The 19,210-nt window shown below is 49.1% G+C and overlaps 1 protein-coding gene across 2 annotated transcripts in view; it reads left to right on the top strand.

Moving 5' to 3' along the window:
- The window catches only part of LOC136627263 (sphingomyelin phosphodiesterase 5-like), a 32,805-nt gene extending 23,192 nt beyond the window's left edge, over positions 1-9,613 (top strand). The window contains exons 3-8 of one of the 2 annotated variants that reach the window (XM_066602215.1): positions 1,278-1,353; positions 3,000-3,140; positions 6,347-6,436; positions 8,274-8,337; positions 8,409-8,547; positions 9,056-9,613. In XM_066602215.1, coding sequence (XP_066458312.1) covers positions 1,278-1,353; positions 3,000-3,140; positions 6,347-6,436; positions 8,274-8,337; positions 8,409-8,547; positions 9,056-9,160 — 615 coding nt within the window. In that variant the 3' untranslated portion in view covers positions 9,161-9,613. Of the gene's footprint in view, positions 1-1,277; positions 1,354-2,461; positions 2,524-2,999; positions 3,141-6,346; positions 6,437-8,273; positions 8,338-8,408; positions 8,548-9,055 lie in introns of those variants that run through there. The other variant, XM_066602217.1, reaches the window with a different exon arrangement.
- Positions 9,614-19,210: the final 9,597 nt, after the last annotated feature.

The raw sequence follows: 19,210 nt of genomic DNA, 5'->3' as shown, positions 1-19,210 counted from the left end.
GGCGGTTGTGGTGATGGCGGTCTGGCACGGACTCGCGGCTCCCGCAGGCTCTTTAACACTGCGGTTGTGGTGATGGCGGTCTGGCACGGACTCGCGGCTCCCGCAGGCTCTTTAACACTGCGGTTGTGGTGATGGCGGTCTGGCACGGACTCTCGGCTCCCGCAGGCTCTTTAACACTGCGGTTGTGGTGATGGCGGTCTGGCACGGACTCGCGGCTCCCGCAGGCTCTTTATGTAACAGACAGGTTTTTCCCCGACGTTTGTTTAGCAAATAAAGAAAGTGATGAAAACCAAGAATCCAGAAAAGTGATATTATTGTCAGGCGGGCCGGGCTGCTTACCAGACTGATGGCGTGTAAGTAAAGGCGCCCTCCGGTATCTCACGGGTTAATGGTCTTTTCCAAAAACACAGCTGGCTTTGCTTCTTTATTCTCGGCTCGTCCTTAACTTGTGTGCCAGGATAGCGGTCAGGAAGCGGAGTGAGTGGCGGCACTTAATGTATAGCGCCCCTTACAGGGTCTCCCTCAGGGCGGCGGCACTTGTATACCAGAGGATGTAGCGCCCCACACAGGGTCTCCCTCAGGGCGGTGGCGGCACTTGTATACGGGGGGATGTAGCGCCCCTCACAGGGTCTCCCTCAGGGCGGTGGCGGCACTTGTATACGGGGGGATGTAGCGCCCCTTACAGGATCTCCCTCAGGGCGGCGGCACTTGTATACCAGAGGATGTAGCGCCCCACACAGGGTCTCCCTCAGGGCGGTGGCGGCACTTGTATACGGGGGGATGTAGCGCCCCTCACAGGGTCTCCCTCAGGGCGGCGGCACTTGTATACCGGAGTAGGTAGCGCCCCACACAGGGTCTCCCTCAGGGCGGCGGTGGCACTACTTGTATACCGCAGGATGTAGCGCCCCTTACAGGATCTCCCTCAGGGCGGCGGCGGCACTTGTATACCGGAGGATATAGCGCCCCTCACAGGGTCTCCCTCAGGGCGGCGGCACTTGTATACCGGAGGATGTAGCGCCCCACACAGGGTCTCCCTCAGGGCGGCGGCGGCACTTGTATACCGGAGGGTGTAGCGCCCCACACGGTCTCCCCTAGGATGGCGGCGGCACTTGTATACCAGAGGATGTAGCGCCCCTCACAGGGTCTCCCCCAGGATGGCGGCGGCACTTGTATACCAGAGGATGTAGCGCCCCACACAGGGTCTCCCTCAGGGCGGCGGCGGTGGCACCACATGCCATGCTTCCCTGGTTTTCTCAGCCTGTGATTTGTGCCAGCAGGTGTATTTGGGAACCACACAAGAGAAGCAAAGCATCGTGGGGTTTATGAATTGCACCCACCTTCACGCACCTGAGTGTAAGTACTGGGAGACACCCACAGGGGGCAACACATAGCTAGCATGTATATGTGGGAGTTCTATATATCTGCAGGGTGATGATGTTGTAGGGTCTCGGCTATACTTGCTCCTTTCTTAATGCCCCCCCCCCCCCCCTTCCTGGATCCTCTCCGGGTGGTCCGGCTGCTGTCGTCTCCTCCCCCTTCCTGGATCCTCTCCGGGTGGTCCGGCTGCTGTCGTCTCCTCCCCCTTCCTGGATCCTCTCCGGGTGGTCCGGCTGCCGTCGTCTCCTCCCCCTTGCTGGATCCTCTACGGGTCCGGCTGCTGTCGTCTCCTCCCCCTTGCCGGGCCCTCTCCGGCTGCTGTCGTCTCCTCCCCCTTGCCGGGCCCTCTCCGGCTGCTGTCGTCTCCTCCCCCTTGCCGGGCCCTCTCCGCCTGCTGTCGTCTCCTCCCCCTTGCCGGGCCCTCTCCGCCTGCTGTCGTCTCCTCCCCCTTGCCGGGCCCTCTCCGCCTGCTGTCGTCTCCTCCCCCTTGCCGGGCCCTCTCCGCCTGCTGTCGTCTCCTCCTCCCCACCCCTCCCCCCCCCCCCCTCCTGCCTGAATCCTCTATCGGTCCGGCTGCTGTCGTCTCGTCCCCCTTGCCGGGCCCTCTCCGGCTGCTGTCGTCTCCTCCCCCTTGCCGGGCCCTCTCCGGCTGCTGTCGTCTCCTCCCCCTTGCCGGGCCCTCTCCGGCTGCTGTCGTCTCCTCCCCCTTGCCGGGCCCTCTCCGGCTGCTGTCGTCTCCTCCCCCTTGCCGGGCCCTCTCCGGCTGCTGTCGTCTCCTCCCCCTTGCCGGGCCCTCTCCGGCTGCTGTCGTCTCCTCCCCCTTGCCGGGCCCTCTCCGGCTGCTGTCGTCTCCTCCCCCTTGCCGGGCCCTCTCCGGCTGCTGTCGTCTCCTCCCCCTTGCCGGGCCCTCTCCGGCTGCTGTCGTCTCCTCCCCCTTGCCGGGCCCTCTCCGGCTGCTGTCGTCTCCTCCCCCTTGCCGGGCCCTCTCCGGCTGCTGTCGTCTCGTCCCCCTTGCCGGGCCCTCTCCGGCTCCGGCTGCTGTACGGACTGTTGTGATCAGGTATCTCTATCTCTGTGTGTTTAGGTGATGCCCCCGCGCACTGTGATGAGATATCCACCTGTGATCACATCTTTCTTTCTGTCTGGGTAATATCACCAAAACTAACTTTGTCCTATAGAATAAGTAATGAGCTGCCGCTACATCCCAGCATGAGGACAGACTCGCTGTATCCACGGGAAGGGCTGTTATATAATATGGGGGTTACGGATGAGAAGCGATGATTTGTGTATGGTTGATATGAGGAATAATGGTCAGATATGGTGTGTGGCCGATAGGATTGCCAGTTGGATATGGGGGTTGATGGATGTGAGGGGTGGAAGTCGGGTATGGTGTGCGATGGATACAGTGTAATGCCATGCTTACGGTATGACTGGTGGCCTCCATGGGAGGTATCATAATGGGGTTGAGTGGGGCATGAGGCTTGCAGTTTGTGTCTGACCGTTCACGGCTACCCCTTGCTTTAGATGACCCTTGTCCTCCTGTGACAGGACAGGAAGTCATATATGTAGCTCCATAGTGATGGCCGTGCTCTGACCTGGTGCATCTGTCCCCGTCTGTCCAGGTGATGCTGCCATACGCTGTGACCAGATGTCTCTCCTCCTCCAGTGGATATCTGACTTCCAGGCTGAGAACACTCAAGATGGGGAGCTCGTTGCCTTCGATGTTCTCTGCGGAGATCTCAACTTTGACAACTGCTCCTCAGGTAGGATGTGTCCTCTAGATGACCGTCATGTCACGGTGTATAATGTTGTACTACACGTACTAGATCATTGTATATCTAGTTCAGGTCATAAGTAATATGTACTAAAGGAAGAGGAATCCAACAACTAACCTTTAGCTTCTATTGACCAGCAGAAACTCGTGCTCCTCAGGAAGGGTGTAAGCCAACCGTTGAGCTCTACACCTGCAGGAACTGGTGCTCTTCAGGAAGGGTGTGAGCCATCTGCGGGGCTCTACACCTGCAGGAACTGGTGCTCTTGAGGAAGGGTGTGAGCCATCTGTGGGGCTCTACACCTGCAGGAACTGGTGCTCTTCAGGAAGGGTGTGAGCCATCTTTGGGGCTCTACACTTTCAAGAACTGGTGCTCTTCAGGAAGGGTGTGAGCCATCTGTGGGGCTCTACACCTTCAAGAACTGGTGTTCTTCAGGAAGGGTGTGAGCCATCTGTGGGGCTCTACACCTTCAAGAACTGCTGCTCTTCAGGAAGGGTGTGAGCCATCTGTGGTGCTCTTCAGGAAGGGTGTGAGCCATCTTTGGGGCTCTACACTTTCAAGAACTAGTGCTCTTCAGGAAGGGTGTGAGCCATCTGTGGGGCTCTACACCTTCAAGAACTGTTGCTCTTCAGGAAGAGTGTGAGCCATCTCTTGGGCTCTACACCTGCAGGAACTGGTGCTCCTCAAGAAGGGTGTGAGCCATCTGTTGGGTTTTACGCCTGCAGGAATCGGTGCTCCTCAGGAAGGGTGTGAGCCATCTGTTGGGTTTTACGCCTGCAGGAATCGGTGCTCCTCAGGAAGGGTGTGAGCCATCTGTTGGGATTTACGCCTGCAGGAATGTATGAGGTTCCTTATTTATTCAACAGGACTCTTAATGGAGGAACATATATGTCAAAAACCAGCACACTGATTAAGGCTGAATATGCGACCGACCGACTCGCCACTAAATCGCCAACTTCCCGATGTCGTAGAAACATGAAATGTGGCACAAGCATAGATTATGTCCAAAATAGGAAAAGTAAAGAAGTCCCAACTCGATTAATTATAGCGCAAAAGAATTAGCGTCCAAATTTTACGTACGGAATCTAATTCTCTCACTTCCTGATGTCATCTATATATATAAAAATGTCTTTCTGTCTGTCCTTTTATGCATTACTACACCATTCATCCGATCGCCATGAAACTTTGGGAAGTTGTTGAGTACACTCCTGGCATAGTACAACTATTCTACGTCCTACATGGGGGACATTATAATGTGCGGCTGGTGCGCCCTACACGGGGACATTATAATGTGTTAGAGATGTTACTGGCTGCACTCTGGGGGACATATAATGTGTTGGAGATGTTACTGGCTGCACTCTGGGGGACATATAATGTGTTGATGTTACTGGCCGCACTCTGGGGGACATATAATGTGTTGATGTTACTGGCCGCACTCTGGGGGACATATAATGTGTTGATGTTACTGGCCGCACTCTGGGGGACATATAATGTGTTGGAGATGTTACTGGCTGCACTCTGGGGGACATATAATGTGTTGGAGATGTTACTGGCTGCACTCTGGGGGACATATAATGTGTTGGAGATGTTACTGGCCGCACTCTGGGGGACATATAATGTGTTGGAGATGTTAGTGGCCGCACTCTGGGGGACATATAATGTGTTGGAGATGTTACTGGCCGCACTCTGGGGGACATATAATGTGTTGTATATATTACTGGCTACACTCTGCGGGACATATAATGTGTTGGATATGTTACTGGCTGCACTCTGGGGGACATATAATGTGTTGTAGATGTTACTGGCCGCACTCTGGGGGACATACACAGTGTTGGAGATGTTACTGGCTGCACTCTGGAGGACATATAATGTGTTGGAGAGGTTACTGGCCGCACTCTGGGGGACATATGTGTTATAAATGTTACTGGCTGCACTCTGGGGGACATATAATGTGTAGTAGAAGTTATTGTCCGTACTCTGGGGGACATATAATGTGTTGTAGATGTTACTGGCTGCACTCTGGGGGACATATAATGTGTTGTAGATGTTACTGGCCGCACTCTGGGGGACATATAATGTGTTGGAGATGTTACTGGCTGCACTCTGGGGGACATATAATGTGTTGGAGATGTTACTGGCTGCACTCTGGGGGACATATAATGTGTTGGAAATGTTACTGGCTGCACTCTGGAGGACATATAATGTGTTATAAATGTTACTGGCTGCACTCTGGGGGACATATAATGTGTTATAAATGTTACTGGCTGCACTCTGGGGGACATATAATGTGTAGTAGAAGTTATTTTCCGTACTCTGGGGGACATATAATGTGTTGTAGATGTTACTGGCTGCACTCTGGGGGACATATAATGTGTTGGAGATGTTGCTGGCTGCACTCTGGGGGACATATAATGTGTTGGAGATGTTACTGGCCGCACTCTGGGGGACATATAATGTGTAGTAGAAGTTATTGGCTGCACTCTGGGAGACATATAATGTGTTGGAGATGTTATTGGCTGCACTCTGGGGGACATATAATGTGTAGTAGATGTTACTGGCCGCACTCTGGGGGACATATAATGTGTTGGAGATGTTACTGGCCGCACTCTGGGGGACATATAATGTGTTGGAGATGTTATTGGCTGTATTCTGGGGGACATATAATGTGTAGTAGAAGTTATTGGCCGTACTCTGGGGGACATATAATGTGTTGGAGAACTTTTTATGACCTTTTTTGGTTGGAGGTTGACTTCGCCCCCTTCCCCATACATGCCACCATTGTTTTTGGGTGATGTTTTTGCGGCGCTCACCGTTCGGTCACAATTGCGTGATAACTTTCTCGCCTGGCCGGCCTGATTTCCGCGGCCCGGTCATGGATAATATGTCTCCTCTTCTGCACTAATCGGGGTTCGCTCACACTTAGCGGAGATGCCACAGGTTTCTCTCAGTCGGCTACAGATTTTTTTTGACCGTCGTCGGCCGTCGCCCAGGGACGGCGGTGCCCAGTGTATGGCCGCCATCACCCGGGGGCAAAACGTCTGCAGAATGATTGGCCCAAAGTCCGGATCTCCATCTCATCCAGGAGGACGAACACGCCGTACCCGTGTGCCCAACACGCCCGCCGTACCCCCTGTATCTCGGAGTTTGTTGAACACCTTTGGTTTTTGTGTCTCAGTGCTTTGTCTTCCCTCTTGCAGACGACTGCCTGGAGCAGAAGCACAAGCTGTTCTCCATCTATAGAGACCCCTGCAGAGACTGCGCCGGACGAGACCGCCCCGGAACCATGGGTGAGGACTCCCCACCTCTCAGCCCCCTGATATAGATTACCCCCATGTGTCCCTCTGCTACACCTCAGGGCAGAGAGGAGGAGCCGGCGGGGGAGACTAGGAGAGGGGACGGGCACTGGAGGTTTACATCAGAGCTCTGTGAAAGCTGCGTGTTCTCCTGTGTAGCGGGGACGCTCCGATATTTATGCTATATACTTGTAGGACGTTCGGCTTACGGCCGCTAGTACAGAGCCGTACCCTTCTACAACCCCCATCCCAAAAATGTGTCCACTATGTAGAATGTAACGATATGTAGATCTCCTCTAACGACGACAAGTATCAGAGGGGCGGGCCTTGTTCCATCTCATCTGAGGACCTGTATCAGAGGGGTGGGGCCTACTCCATCATCTAACGAGGACAGGTATCAGAGGGGCGGGGCTTGTTCCATCTCATCTGAGGACCTGTATCAGAGGGGTGGGGCCTACTCCATCATCTAACGAGGACAGGTATCAGAGGGGCGGGGCTTGTTCCGTCTCATCTAACGAGGACAAGTATCAGAGGGGCGGGGCTTGTTCCGTCTCATCTAACGAGGACAAGTATCAGAGGGGCGGGGCTTGTTCCATCTCATCTAACGAGGACAAGTATCAGAGGGGCGGGGCTTGTTCCGTCTCATCTAACGAGGACAAGTATCAGAGGGGCGGGGCTTGTTCCCTCTCCTCTAACGAGGACAAGTATCAGAGGGGCGGGGCTTGTTCCGTCTCCTCTAACGAGGACAAGTATCAGAGGGGCGGGGCTTGTTCCGTCTCCTCTAACGAGGACAAGTATCAGAGGGGCGGGGCTTGTTCCGTCTCCTCTAACGAGGACAAGTATCAGAGGGGCGGGGCTTGTTCCGTCTCCTCTAACGAGGACAAGTATCAGAGGGGCGGGGCTTGTTCCGTCTCCTCTAACGAGGACAAGTATCAGAGGGGCGGGGCTTGTTCCGTCTCCTCTAACGAGGACAAGTATCAGAGGGGCGGGGCTTGTTCCGTCTCCTCTAACGAGGACAAGTATCAGAGGGGCGGGGCGTGTTCCGTCTCCTCTAACGAGGACAAGTATCAGAGGGGCGGGGCGTGTTCCGTCTCCTCTAACGAGGACAAGTATCAGAGGGGCGGGGCGTGTTCCGTCTCCTCTAACGAGGACAAGTATCAGAGGGGCGGGGCGTGTTCCGTCTCATCTAACGAGGACAAGTATCAGGGGCGGGGCTTATTCTTACTTTTTGGCATGAGATGGGACAAGCCCCGCCCCCTTTGTGGTCCCGTTAGATAAAATGGGACAAGCCCCGCCCCCTTTGTGTTCCCGTTAGATAAAATGGGACAAGCCCCGCCCCCTGATGTGTTCTGCAGGGAACATACGGTAAGAGGAGATCTGCATATCATTACATCCTTCATGTCCACGCAGCGGACACCATTTTTAGATCGGGGCTGTGTTTTGCTCCCCCCCACAGGAGAATCCTCGGTCGCACTGACGCCGGTAAAGGCCGTAGACACTCAGCCCGCTGCAGCCCTTCATTATAACTTAGTGCTGCTCCTGGGATGAAGCAGCTTGGCCTTGGCTTACTGACATCTCAGGAGCCCTGAGATGATGGGGCCCGTGCTGCTGAGGGGTATGGGGGCACAGCGGTGGGAGTCACAGCCCCTCACAGTTGGTAGGGGAGGTCCCTGGAGCCTAATGTCCCACCTCCTATCCCGGGACGATGGTATCTGCCCTCAAGGGCCGCCAGTCACGTTTATGATGTAATTCTCAGCTGGACTCATGACGTCACTGCTTCTGTAGACTCCTTCCATAGTGCCCTCTGCTGACCACGGTTCTGCCTCCTCAGGGACCCTCCTCAGACAAGAGCTGCTGTACCATGAAGCTGTGAACACTCCATCCAGGCTGAAGAGGTGAGTGGTCCTACCGGAGAGCGTTGCTTCCTCACTACCGCCATCCCCACCTCCTGATTGTCTCGTTGCAGCACCCTCCAGTCGGACGGTGAGCGCCGGCTCTACGTGGCTTCACCATTGCCTCAGGATGACGGCGGGAGTGGCGGACGCTGGACAGGACGACGAATCGATTATATTCTGTACAGGGAGGTGGACACTCTGCTACCAGTGGTGAGTATCCGGCCAGCGGCTGCCCATCCTGCAGTTACCCCATCAGTGGAGAGCAGCAGTGTAGTCCCAGCGGGCAGCTGGTCTGTGGAGTTATTGGCTCTTGACCCCAAACCCACCAGGACTACTCGCCCAAGTCTCCATGCAGAACACAGTAGCCAGTGACCGCTCCCTTTAGGGATAGCTGCTTCCAGTTGTGCATAGGCGTAGGGGAGGACCACCGTATGTCGGGGGGTGTCTCCTATCCGCAGACGTGTCCTAGGACTCCTGCTGGTTGCATCTGCTACTCCATGGGATTCTCCACTTCTATAGAACCTCAGCTAAGCTGGGACCCCCTCATCAGTCACCAGTACTGCGGGGCGACAGTGGGCTGAGTTTTGTTGATATTACATGGCTGTCGCCATATAATATAAACAGTAGCTCTCATGGTCCCGCCCACTGCTGCTGCTATAAATGGAGTTCCCCTTTAAGCCGCCTCCCCTGGTGGTTCTGATTCTGTTCTTGCTCGCAGGTTGTTGACAGCTTCCAGTTCATCACACGGCTGGCCGGCCTCTCGGATCATATCCCCGTGTCCCTACGCCTGTCGTCCTCGCTCCCGGAGATCACTGCCCTGTGATTGGCCAAGCTGGGGATCTCTGGACTCGGATACCTCGCTGCTAGTCTGTGACTGCGCCGTGTGTCACATGACCCGTGTAACTCGGACGTCGTCCATAACAATGTATCTGTTACGAGGAGCATCGATCTTCATCCAGATCAAGGAGCAAAGAGATGGGGACCACATGGCCAGTAACTGGAGACCCCTGGAGGCGCCTGCTCCAACTCCAGCCTGCTGCGTCTCCCGTTAGGCTCTTTCCAGTTCCTTTCTAGCTGCCAAACTAGAGCCAACATTACGCTGACGAGGGATGGGGCGATGTTACTGAACTCCTGTACACCTGTATCTAATCAGCATCCATGCTATCCTCTGTGTGTCAGTATTCACTGTACTAGCATTCTGTTCATGAGATCCACAAGCCATCTGGTCCTGAAGGGAAGATTTGGTTTTGGCAAATAAATCTTGTTTTTTGTTTAATGACCCGTCCTACCATTTGTCACAATCCCTCTCAATTTTTAAGATCTCTGCTTGCTGTTGGTCAGTAGGGACCTTCATGGTTTACTTTGGCTAAATTCCCCACATCTCCTAATTCTTCGATGTTTTTTCAGTGTACTTCTTGGAGGTGAACGTTCAGACTTTGGCCTTAACCCCCCAGAGCCCTGCGTTGGCAACTTGTGTATCAGATACCGTGCTGAGATATTTCTGGCAGCAAGCAAGACATTGCAGCCTGGAGGTGGAGCTAGAGCGCCCCCAAGTGCATACAACCTCCACTCTACAGGAAGAGCTGCATTAAGTACTCCAGAGCTGCTGGACCCAACACCCTTACGATGTTTCTCCAGCTCTGGGCACCTGCTCACCCCGCGGCTCCGGTCGCCTCTCTACTCAAACACATTTGTTGGATTCTCAGTTACATGAAGAGATCTGTGGGTGATATGAGAACGGGGGCCGCAGGGGTCCTCCACCGCTCGTCGCCTCACCCGCTTATTGTCACGGTTTTAACCAGATTTGATTTTAGAAAATTTTACAGAATTTAAAAGCAACTCCAATTCCAAAAAAGTCGCTATGTAAATAAAACAAGAATGCAATGATCTGTAGATCTCCCCCTAGCCGTATTGTATCTGCCTTAGAACATAGCAGAGGGGGGGGGGGGGGGGGGGGAGGCAGTAATCCATTTCATTCAAAAAGTGTAACCCATTTAGAAATTCATGGCAGCAACGCATCTCACAAGAGTTGTGGCGGGCCGCGTCTACCGTTGTGTAGCAGTTGTTGTGAGGAAACCAAACACTGAAGTTTTGGGAAAGGATTGTTCGACTCTTGTCTGATGGAGGATTCTAGTTGCTCCACAGTCCTGGTCGTCGTCTCCCGGAATTTTAGTTTATACTATGCTAAAGGTCTGGACTGCAGTCGGTCTGTTCACCCTGGACTCTTCTCCTGTGAAGCTGTTGTGATGTCTGTAGTATATGGTGGAAGGTCTGGACTGCAGGCGACCGGTTCACCTCGGACTCTTCTCCTGTGAAGCCATGCTGTTGTGATAGATGTATGTGGGAAGGTCTGGACTGCAGGCGGCCGGTTCACCCTAGACTCTTCTCCTGTGAAGCTGTTGTGATGGATGTAGTATATGGGGGAAGGTCTGGACTGCAGGCGACCGGTTCACCTTGGACTCTTCTCCTGTGAAGCCATGCTGTTGTGATAGATGTATGTGGGAAGGTCTGGACTGCAGGTGGCCGGTTCACCCTAGACTCTTCTCCTGTGAAGCTGTTGTGATGGATGTAGTATATGGTGGAAGGTCTGGACTGCAGGCGACCGGTTCACCTCGGACTCTTCTCCTGTGAAGCCATGCTGTTGTGATAGATGTATGTGGGAAGGTCTGGACTGCAGGCGGCCGGTTCACCCTAGACTCTTCTCCTGTGAAGCTGTTGTGATGGATGTAGTATATGGGGGAAGGTCTGGACTGCAGGCGACCGGTTCACCTCGGACTCTTCTCCTGTGAAGCCATGCTGTTGTGATAGATGTATGTGGGAAGGTCTGGACTGCAGGTGGCCGGTTCACCCTAGACTCTACTCCTGTGAAGCTGTTGTGATGGATGTAGTATATGGTGGAAGGTCCGGACTGCAGGCGGCCGGCTCCCCCCGGACTCTTCTCCTGTGAAGCCATGCTGTTGTGATGGATGCAGTATGTGGTGGAAGGTCCGGACTGCAGGCGGCCAGCTCCCCCCGGACTCTTCTCCTGTGAAACCATGCTGTTGTGATGGATGTAGTATATAGTGGAAGGTCTGGACTGCAGGCGGCCGGTTCACCCTGGACTCCTCTGCTGTGAAGCTGTTGTGATGGATGTAGTATATGGTGGAAGGTCTGGACTGCAGGCGGCCGGTTCACCCCGGACTCTTCTCCTGTGAAGCCATGCTGTTGTGATGGATGCAGTATGTGGTGGAAGGTCCGGACTGCAGGCGGCCAGCTCCCCCCGGACTCTTCTCCTGTGAAACCATGCTGTTGTGATGGATGTAGTATATGGTGGAAGGTCTGGACTGCAGGCGGTTGGTTCACCCTGGACCCTTTTCCTCTGTATTTCTGAGCCCATGTAGTGATTTACATTACAGAATCATGCCTGTTATTATTGCAGCGCCGCCTGATATGTTCTACGGGGATATAATACAGTGAGATGAGATCTATACAGCATTACATCCTTTATTTACATTTTGCACACTGGCCCATTTTTGGGATTTTGGGCTGTGGATAGACCGTGTCACACGCAGTTTTACACAATTCTTCGTGCTCCACGAAGCGCCCTGTATTTCTTTAAAGTAAGTGGTGGATAGATGTTAGTGGATGCCGGACTCCCATCTCCTGCTGTGTGTGAACCTGATTGTGTTCCTCTTGGTGAGAAGTACAGTTACCGGTGGAGCCCTGTGATTGCGCAGTGACCGAAGTACTTGTGAGCAACATGATCCTAGCTGCAGGGGCTCGGCGGGGCGGCTGGTGTGAACCTCCCTATTGGAGCTCAGTGACAACCAGGTTCTGTGGCTACGTCTGCATGTTAATGCTTGCGCTGTCTGTTACTTGGGGGTATTTGTGAGGATGGCTGTATACCCCTGTAATCCTCACTACTGCTCCCATCCTCCCACTGCTTGGCATCTCACTTTACAGCTTCTCCAAATGGATGGACGGTCCATGTGACTTCTCTGCGGCCTGAGTCTCTATAGCCTTCCTCCGTGGATTCAGTCCTTGACCTCTCAGACTCGAAGGGTCTCACATGAGATTTACTATAGAATGTTGTCTTTGAAGTCAAACTGCCCCTCGCCAGAAGATCTACTGCAGGAGCAGCCGTGGGGCGTGTGGCTGCCCGTGCACGACTCTCCACTGCTGCCCCCGCATGCGCGGTCATCTGGCTAAGCTCATGCTTGCACATTCACTCATGACCTCCCTCCCATGCCCTGGTACACCGTTCATCTCAGTCTTAAAGGGGTTGTCCCCATCCACCTGTTAAAGATCAGCAATTTCTTGAATTTTCGTATTTGTTTTTTTTTTTCCTTCCGGCTTTAAAAACAATCATAACTTTTATTCCTCCATTGTCTGTCTGGTCCAAGGGAAGCCTGAAGAATGGGACATATGTGAACCCCTTCCTGCTGCAACACATGCATGTTGGAATAGACTGTATTACACCCCAAGGTGGCAAGAAAAGGACAATTAACCCAAGAGGACAGACAGTTAACTATAGCCTTAAGGCATGTCGGTCAGTCCTACAGAGAAATTACCCAGAAAGCCAAGGTGGCCATCACTACAGCTTCCTCTACCATCGAAAGGCACTTAGAAACTGGAGGAAACTGACAGGAAGAGGCCTGCCGACCAAAGGCCACTACAGAACCACATGACAAGTGCTTGGGATTCAGCAGTTTGTGTGATCGGCGCCTCACAGCACAAAACCCTCCAGCACAGCTTAATTCAGCCAAAAATACACAAGTTCCCATTTTAGCGGTGAAGAGAAGACTTCTATCTGCAGGTCTGACGGGTGGAGGATCCGTAAGAAAGCCACAGCCAAGACTGCAAAAGAGGAAAAGACTGGGCAGAGCAGCACCTCCAGTGGACTCCTGAATGGTGGAAGAAGGTCTTATGGACTGAGGAATCAGAATGTGACATCTTTGGTGCATCATTTTGTACGCTGTCGAGTAGGTGAAAGGTTCCCGAGTGTGAGACACCAACTGTCATTCATGGAGGAGGTGTGATGGTTTGGGGCTCTTTTGCTAGATTCAGAGTTGGCAACTTGCACAAGCTGACTGGTACACTGGACAAAAAGGGCTACCACAGCAGATATAGAACATGTAATACCCTCTGGTGTGCGCCTAGTTGGTCAGGGGTTCATATTACAGCAAGGCAATCATCCAACACATACTTCTCGATTCTGTCAGAAGACAAGAAGAAGCCGGTAGCCTACAAAGAATGGAACGGCCGGCAGAGTCTCCAGATGTAAACCCCCATAGAGCTTGTTTGGGATGGACTGGACAGAAGGGTGAAAGCAGAGCAACCTAGAAGTGCAGCACATTTGTGGGAACTTCTACAACAATGCTGGGAGGAAATCTCTGAATAACATCTGAATGCGGGTGTAGAAAGATTGCCTCGATGGTGTAAAGCCGTACTATCAGCTGGAGGGGCAACTGGGCGGAGTCACAAATCTAGATGTAATGTGGGGGGACGGAGTTACTCCATTTTTATTCATATTGTTTTTGTTCTCTTCCTTCATTTCCAAGTCTATTTGAGACATTAAACTCTAAATATCAAAAACTGGAAAGATTGAGACGTTCTAAAACTTTTGGCCAGTAGTGTGCATCGTGGGAGGAAAGCGGTTCCCGTGGGGTGCTGAGCCCGTGCCATTCTCCTCTATGGCATTGAGCAGGTAGTTTTCTGAGATCGGTGCTGGATTGTCGTTGCACACTACTATGCAGTTACTGAGGAGTATGTAGTGAGTGCAGGCTCAGTGCCAGCTGGGCGCGGTGTGTGAACCAGAGCCGCTCCCTTCTGTGATAATGAGCTGCTTCCTCCTCAGAGCAGGGAATGGCTCATCATCCATAAGGGCCGCTGTCATCTATATATAGAAAGATGTCTGTCCGTCCGTCTGTCCTTTATGCATTACCACACCATTCATCCGTTCATCCGATCACCATGAAACTTTGGGAAGTTGTTGAGTACAGATTACTGGCGTAGTACATCTATCCTACGATATGTGCCGCGCGTGCGAGCGTCGCCGACAGTTATGCCCCCCAGACAAAGATCGTTTGATTTCCATCTCAAGCACGAAAACAAAAGGCATTATGAGCAGCGGGAGGCGTGTTCAACTACAAGATGATACATCCGCCGAACGTATCACAAGACAATTGCTGGATATTGAGAATGCTGAGGTAACATGAAAGCTGCGCTGTGATTGGTTGTTATATATTATACTGAGGTAACATGAAAGCTGCGCTGTGATTGGTTGTTATATATTATACTGAGGTAACATGAAAGCTGCGCTGTGATTGGTTGTTATATATTATACTGAGGTAACATGAAAGCTGCGCTGTGATTTGGTTGTTATATATTATACTGAGGTAACATGAAAGCTGCGCTGTGATTGGTTGTTATATATTATACTGAGGTAACATGAAAGCTGTGCTGTGATTGGTTGTTATATATTATACTGAGGTAACATGAAAGCTGCGCTGTGATTGGTTGTTATATATTATACTGAGGTAACATGAAAGCTGCGCTGTGATTGGTTGTTATATATTATACTGAGGTAACATGAAAGCTGTGCTGTGATTGGTTGTTATATATTATACTTCTGAGGTAAAATAAAAGCTGCGCTGTGATTGGTTGTTATATATTATACTGCTGAGGTAACATGAAAGCTGCGCTGTGATTGGTTGTTATATATTATACTGCTGAGGTAACATGAAAGCTGCGCTGTGATTGGTTGTTATATATTATACTGCTGAGGTAACATGAAAGCTGCGCTGTGATTGGTTGTTATATATTATACTTCTGAGGTAAAATAAAAGCTGCGCTGTGATTGGTTGTTATATATTATACTGCTGAGGTAACATGAAAGCTGCGCTGTGATTGGTTGTTATATATTATACTGAGGTAACATGAAGGCTGCGCTGTGATTGGTTGTTATATATTATACCACTGAGGTAACATGAAAGCTGTGCTGTGATTGGTTGTTATATATTATACTGCTGACGTAACATGAAAGCTGCGCTGTGATTGGTTGTTATATATTATACTGAGGTAACATGAAAGCTGCGCTGTGATTGGTTGTTATATATTATACTGAGGTAAAATGAAAGCTGTGCTGTGATTGGTTGTTATATATTATACTGAGGTAACATGAAAGCTGCGCTGTGATTGGTTGTTATATATTATACTGAGGTAACATGAAAGCTGCCCTGTGATTGGTTGTTATATATTATACTGCTGAGGTAACATGAAAGCTGTGCTGTGATTGGTTGTTATATATTATACTGCTGTGGTAACATGAAAGCTGCGCTGTGATTGGTTGTTATATATTATACTGCTGAGGTAACATGAAAGCTGCGCTGTGATTGGTTGTTATATATTATACTGAGGTAACATGAAGGCTGCGCTGTGATTGGTTGTTATATATTATACTGAGGTAACATGAAAGCTGCGCTGTGATTGGTTGTTATATATTATACTGAGGTAACATGAAAGCTGTGCTGTGATTGGTTGTTAGATATTATACTGAGGTAACATGAAAGCTGCACTGTGATTGGTTGTTATATATTATACCGCTGAGGTAAAATGAAAGCTGCGCTGTGATTGGTTGTTATATATTATACCACTGAGGTAACATGAAAGCTGCGCTGTGATTGGTTGTTATATATTATACTGAGGTAATATGAAAGCTGTGCTGTGATTGGTTGTTATATATTATACTGAGGTAACATGAAAGCTGCGCTGTGATTGGTTGTTATATATTATACTGAGGTAACATGAAAGCTGTGCTGTGATTGGTTGTTATATATTATACTGAGGTAACATGAAAGCTGCGCTGTGATTGGTTGTTATATATTATACTGAGGTAACATGAAAGCTGCGCTGTGATTGGTTGTTATATATTATACTGAGGTAACATGAAAGCTGTGCTGTGATTGGTTGTTATATATTATACTTCTGAGGTAAAATAAAAGCTGCGCTGTGATTGGTTGTTATATATTATACTGCTGAGGTAACATGAAAGCTGCGCTGTGATTGGTTGTTATATATTATACTGCTGAGGTAACATGAAAGCTGCGCTGTGATTGGTTGTTATATATTATACTGCTGAGGTAACATGAAAGCTGCGCTGTGATTGGTTGTTATATATTATACTTCTGAGGTAAAATAAAAGCTGCGCTGTGATTGGTTGTTATATATTATACTGCTGAGGTAACATGAAAGCTGCGCTGTGATTGGTTGTTATATATTATACTGAGGTAACATGAAGGCTGCGCTGTGATTGGTTGTTATATATTATACCACTGAGGTAACATGAAAGCTGTGCTGTGATTGGTTGTTATATATTATACTGCTGACGTAACATGAAAGCTGCGCTGTGATTGGTTGTTATATATTATACTGAGGTAACATGAAAGCTGCGCTGTGATTGGTTGTTATATATTATACTGAGGTAAAATGAAAGCTGTGCTGTGATTGGTTGTTATATATTATACTGAGGTAACATGAAAGCTGCGCTGTGATTGGTTGTTATATATTATACTGAGGTAACATGAAAGCTGCCCTGTGATTGGTTGTTATATATTATACTGCTGAGGTAACATGAAAGCTGTGCTGTGATTGGTTGTTATATATTATACTGCTGTGGTAACATGAAAGCTGCGCTGTGATTGGTTGTTATATATTATACTGCTGAGGTAACATGAAAGCTGCGCTGTGATTGGTTGTTATATATTATACTGAGGTAACATGAAGGCTGCGCTGTGATTGGTTGTTATATATTATACTGAGGTAACATGAAAGCTGCGCTGTGATTGGTTGTTATATATTATACTGAGGTAACATGAAAGCTGTGCTGTGATTGGTTGTTAGATATTATACTGAGGTAACATGAAAGCTGCACTGTGATTGGTTGTTATATATTATACCACTGAGGTAACATGAAAGCTGCGCTGTGATTGGTTGTTATATATTATACTGAGGTAATATGAAAGCTGTGCTGTGATTGGTTGTTATATATTATACTGAGGTAACATGAAAGCTGCACTGTGATTGGTTGTTATATATTATACTGCTGAGGTAACATGAAAGCTGTGCTGTGATTGGTTGTTATATATTATACTGAGGTAACATGAAAGCTGCGCTGTGATTGGTTGTTATATATTATACTGAGGTAACATGAAAGCTGTGCTGTGATTGGTTGTTATATATTATACCGCTGAGGTAAAATGAAAGCTGCGCTGTGATTGGTTGTTATATATTATACCGCTGAGGTAACATGAAAGCTGCGCTGTGATTGGTTGTTATATATTATACCACTGAGGTAAAATGAAAGCTGCGCTTTGATTGGTTGTTATATATTATACCGCTGAGGTAACATGAAAGCTGCGTTGTGATTGGTTGTTATATATTATACTGAGGTAACATGAAAGCTGTGCTGTGATTGGTTGTTATATATTATACTGAGGTAAAATGAAAGCTGTGCTGTGATTGGTTGTTATATATTATACTGAGGTAACATGAAAGCTGCGCTGTGATTGGTTGTTATATATTATACCACTGAGGTAACATGAAAGCTGCGCTGTGATTGGTTGTTATATATTATACCACTGAGGTAACATGAAAGCTGCGCTGTGATTGGTTGTTATATATTATACTGAGGTAACATGAAAGCTGTGCTGTGATTGGTTGTTATATAATATACTGAGGTAACATGAAAGCTGCGCTGTGATTGGTTGTTATATAATATACTGCTGAGGTAACATGAAAGCTGCGCTGTGATTGGTTGTTATATATTATACTGAGGTAACATGAAAGCTGTGCTGTGATTGGTTGTTATATATTATACTGAGGTAACATGAAAGCTGTGCTGTGATTGGTTGTTATATATTATACTGAGGTAACATGAAAGCTGCGCTGTGATTGGTTGTTATATATTATACTGAGGTAACATGAAAGCTGCGCTGTGATTGGTTGTTATATATTATACAGAGGTAACATGAAAGCTGCGCTGTGATTGGTTGTTATATAATATACTGCTGAGGTAACATGAAAGCTGCGCTGTGATTGGTTGTTATATATTATACTGAGGTAACATGAAAGCTGCGCTGTGATTGGTTGTTATATAATATACTGCTGAGGTAACATGAAAGCTGCGCTGTGATTGGTTGTTATATATTATACTGAGGTAACATGAAAGCTGCGCTGTGATTGGTTGTTATATATTATACTGAGGTAACATGAAAGCTGCGCTGTGATTGGTTGTTATATATTATACTGAGGTAACATGAAAGCTGCGCTGTGATTGGTTGTTATATATTATACTGAGGTAACATGAAAGCTGTGCTGTGATTGGTTGTTATATATTATACTGAGGTAACATGAAAGCTGCGCTGTGATTGGTTGTTATATAATATACTGCTAAGGTAACATGAAAGCTGTGCTGTGATTGGTTGTTATATAATATACTGCTGAGGCAACATGTAATCTGCGCTGTGATTGGTTGTTATATATTATACCGCTGAGGTAACATGAAAGCTGCGCTGTGATTGGTTGTTATATATTATACCGCTGAGGTAACATGAAAGCTGTGCTGTGATTGGTTGTTATATATTATACCGCTGAGGTAACATGAAAGCTGCGCTGTGATTGGTTGTTATATATTATACTGAGGTAACATGAAAGCTGTGCTGTGATTGGTTGTTATATATTATACCGCTGAGGTAACATGAAAGCTGCGCTGTGATTGGTTGTTATATATTATACTGCTGAGGTAACATGAAAGCTGTGCTGTGATTGGTTGTTTATCTATCTATCTATCTCTGCCTGCTTGCCTGTCTTTGCAGCAACACGCGACGGGTAAGCC

Source organism: Eleutherodactylus coqui, chromosome 5 (genome assembly GCF_035609145.1).
Source record: "Eleutherodactylus coqui strain aEleCoq1 chromosome 5, aEleCoq1.hap1, whole genome shotgun sequence".
NCBI classification, from domain to species: domain Eukaryota; kingdom Metazoa; phylum Chordata; class Amphibia; order Anura; family Eleutherodactylidae; genus Eleutherodactylus; species Eleutherodactylus coqui.
Note: the sequence above shows the minus strand (reverse complement) of the source record. Positions and strands in the feature narration are given on the sequence as shown.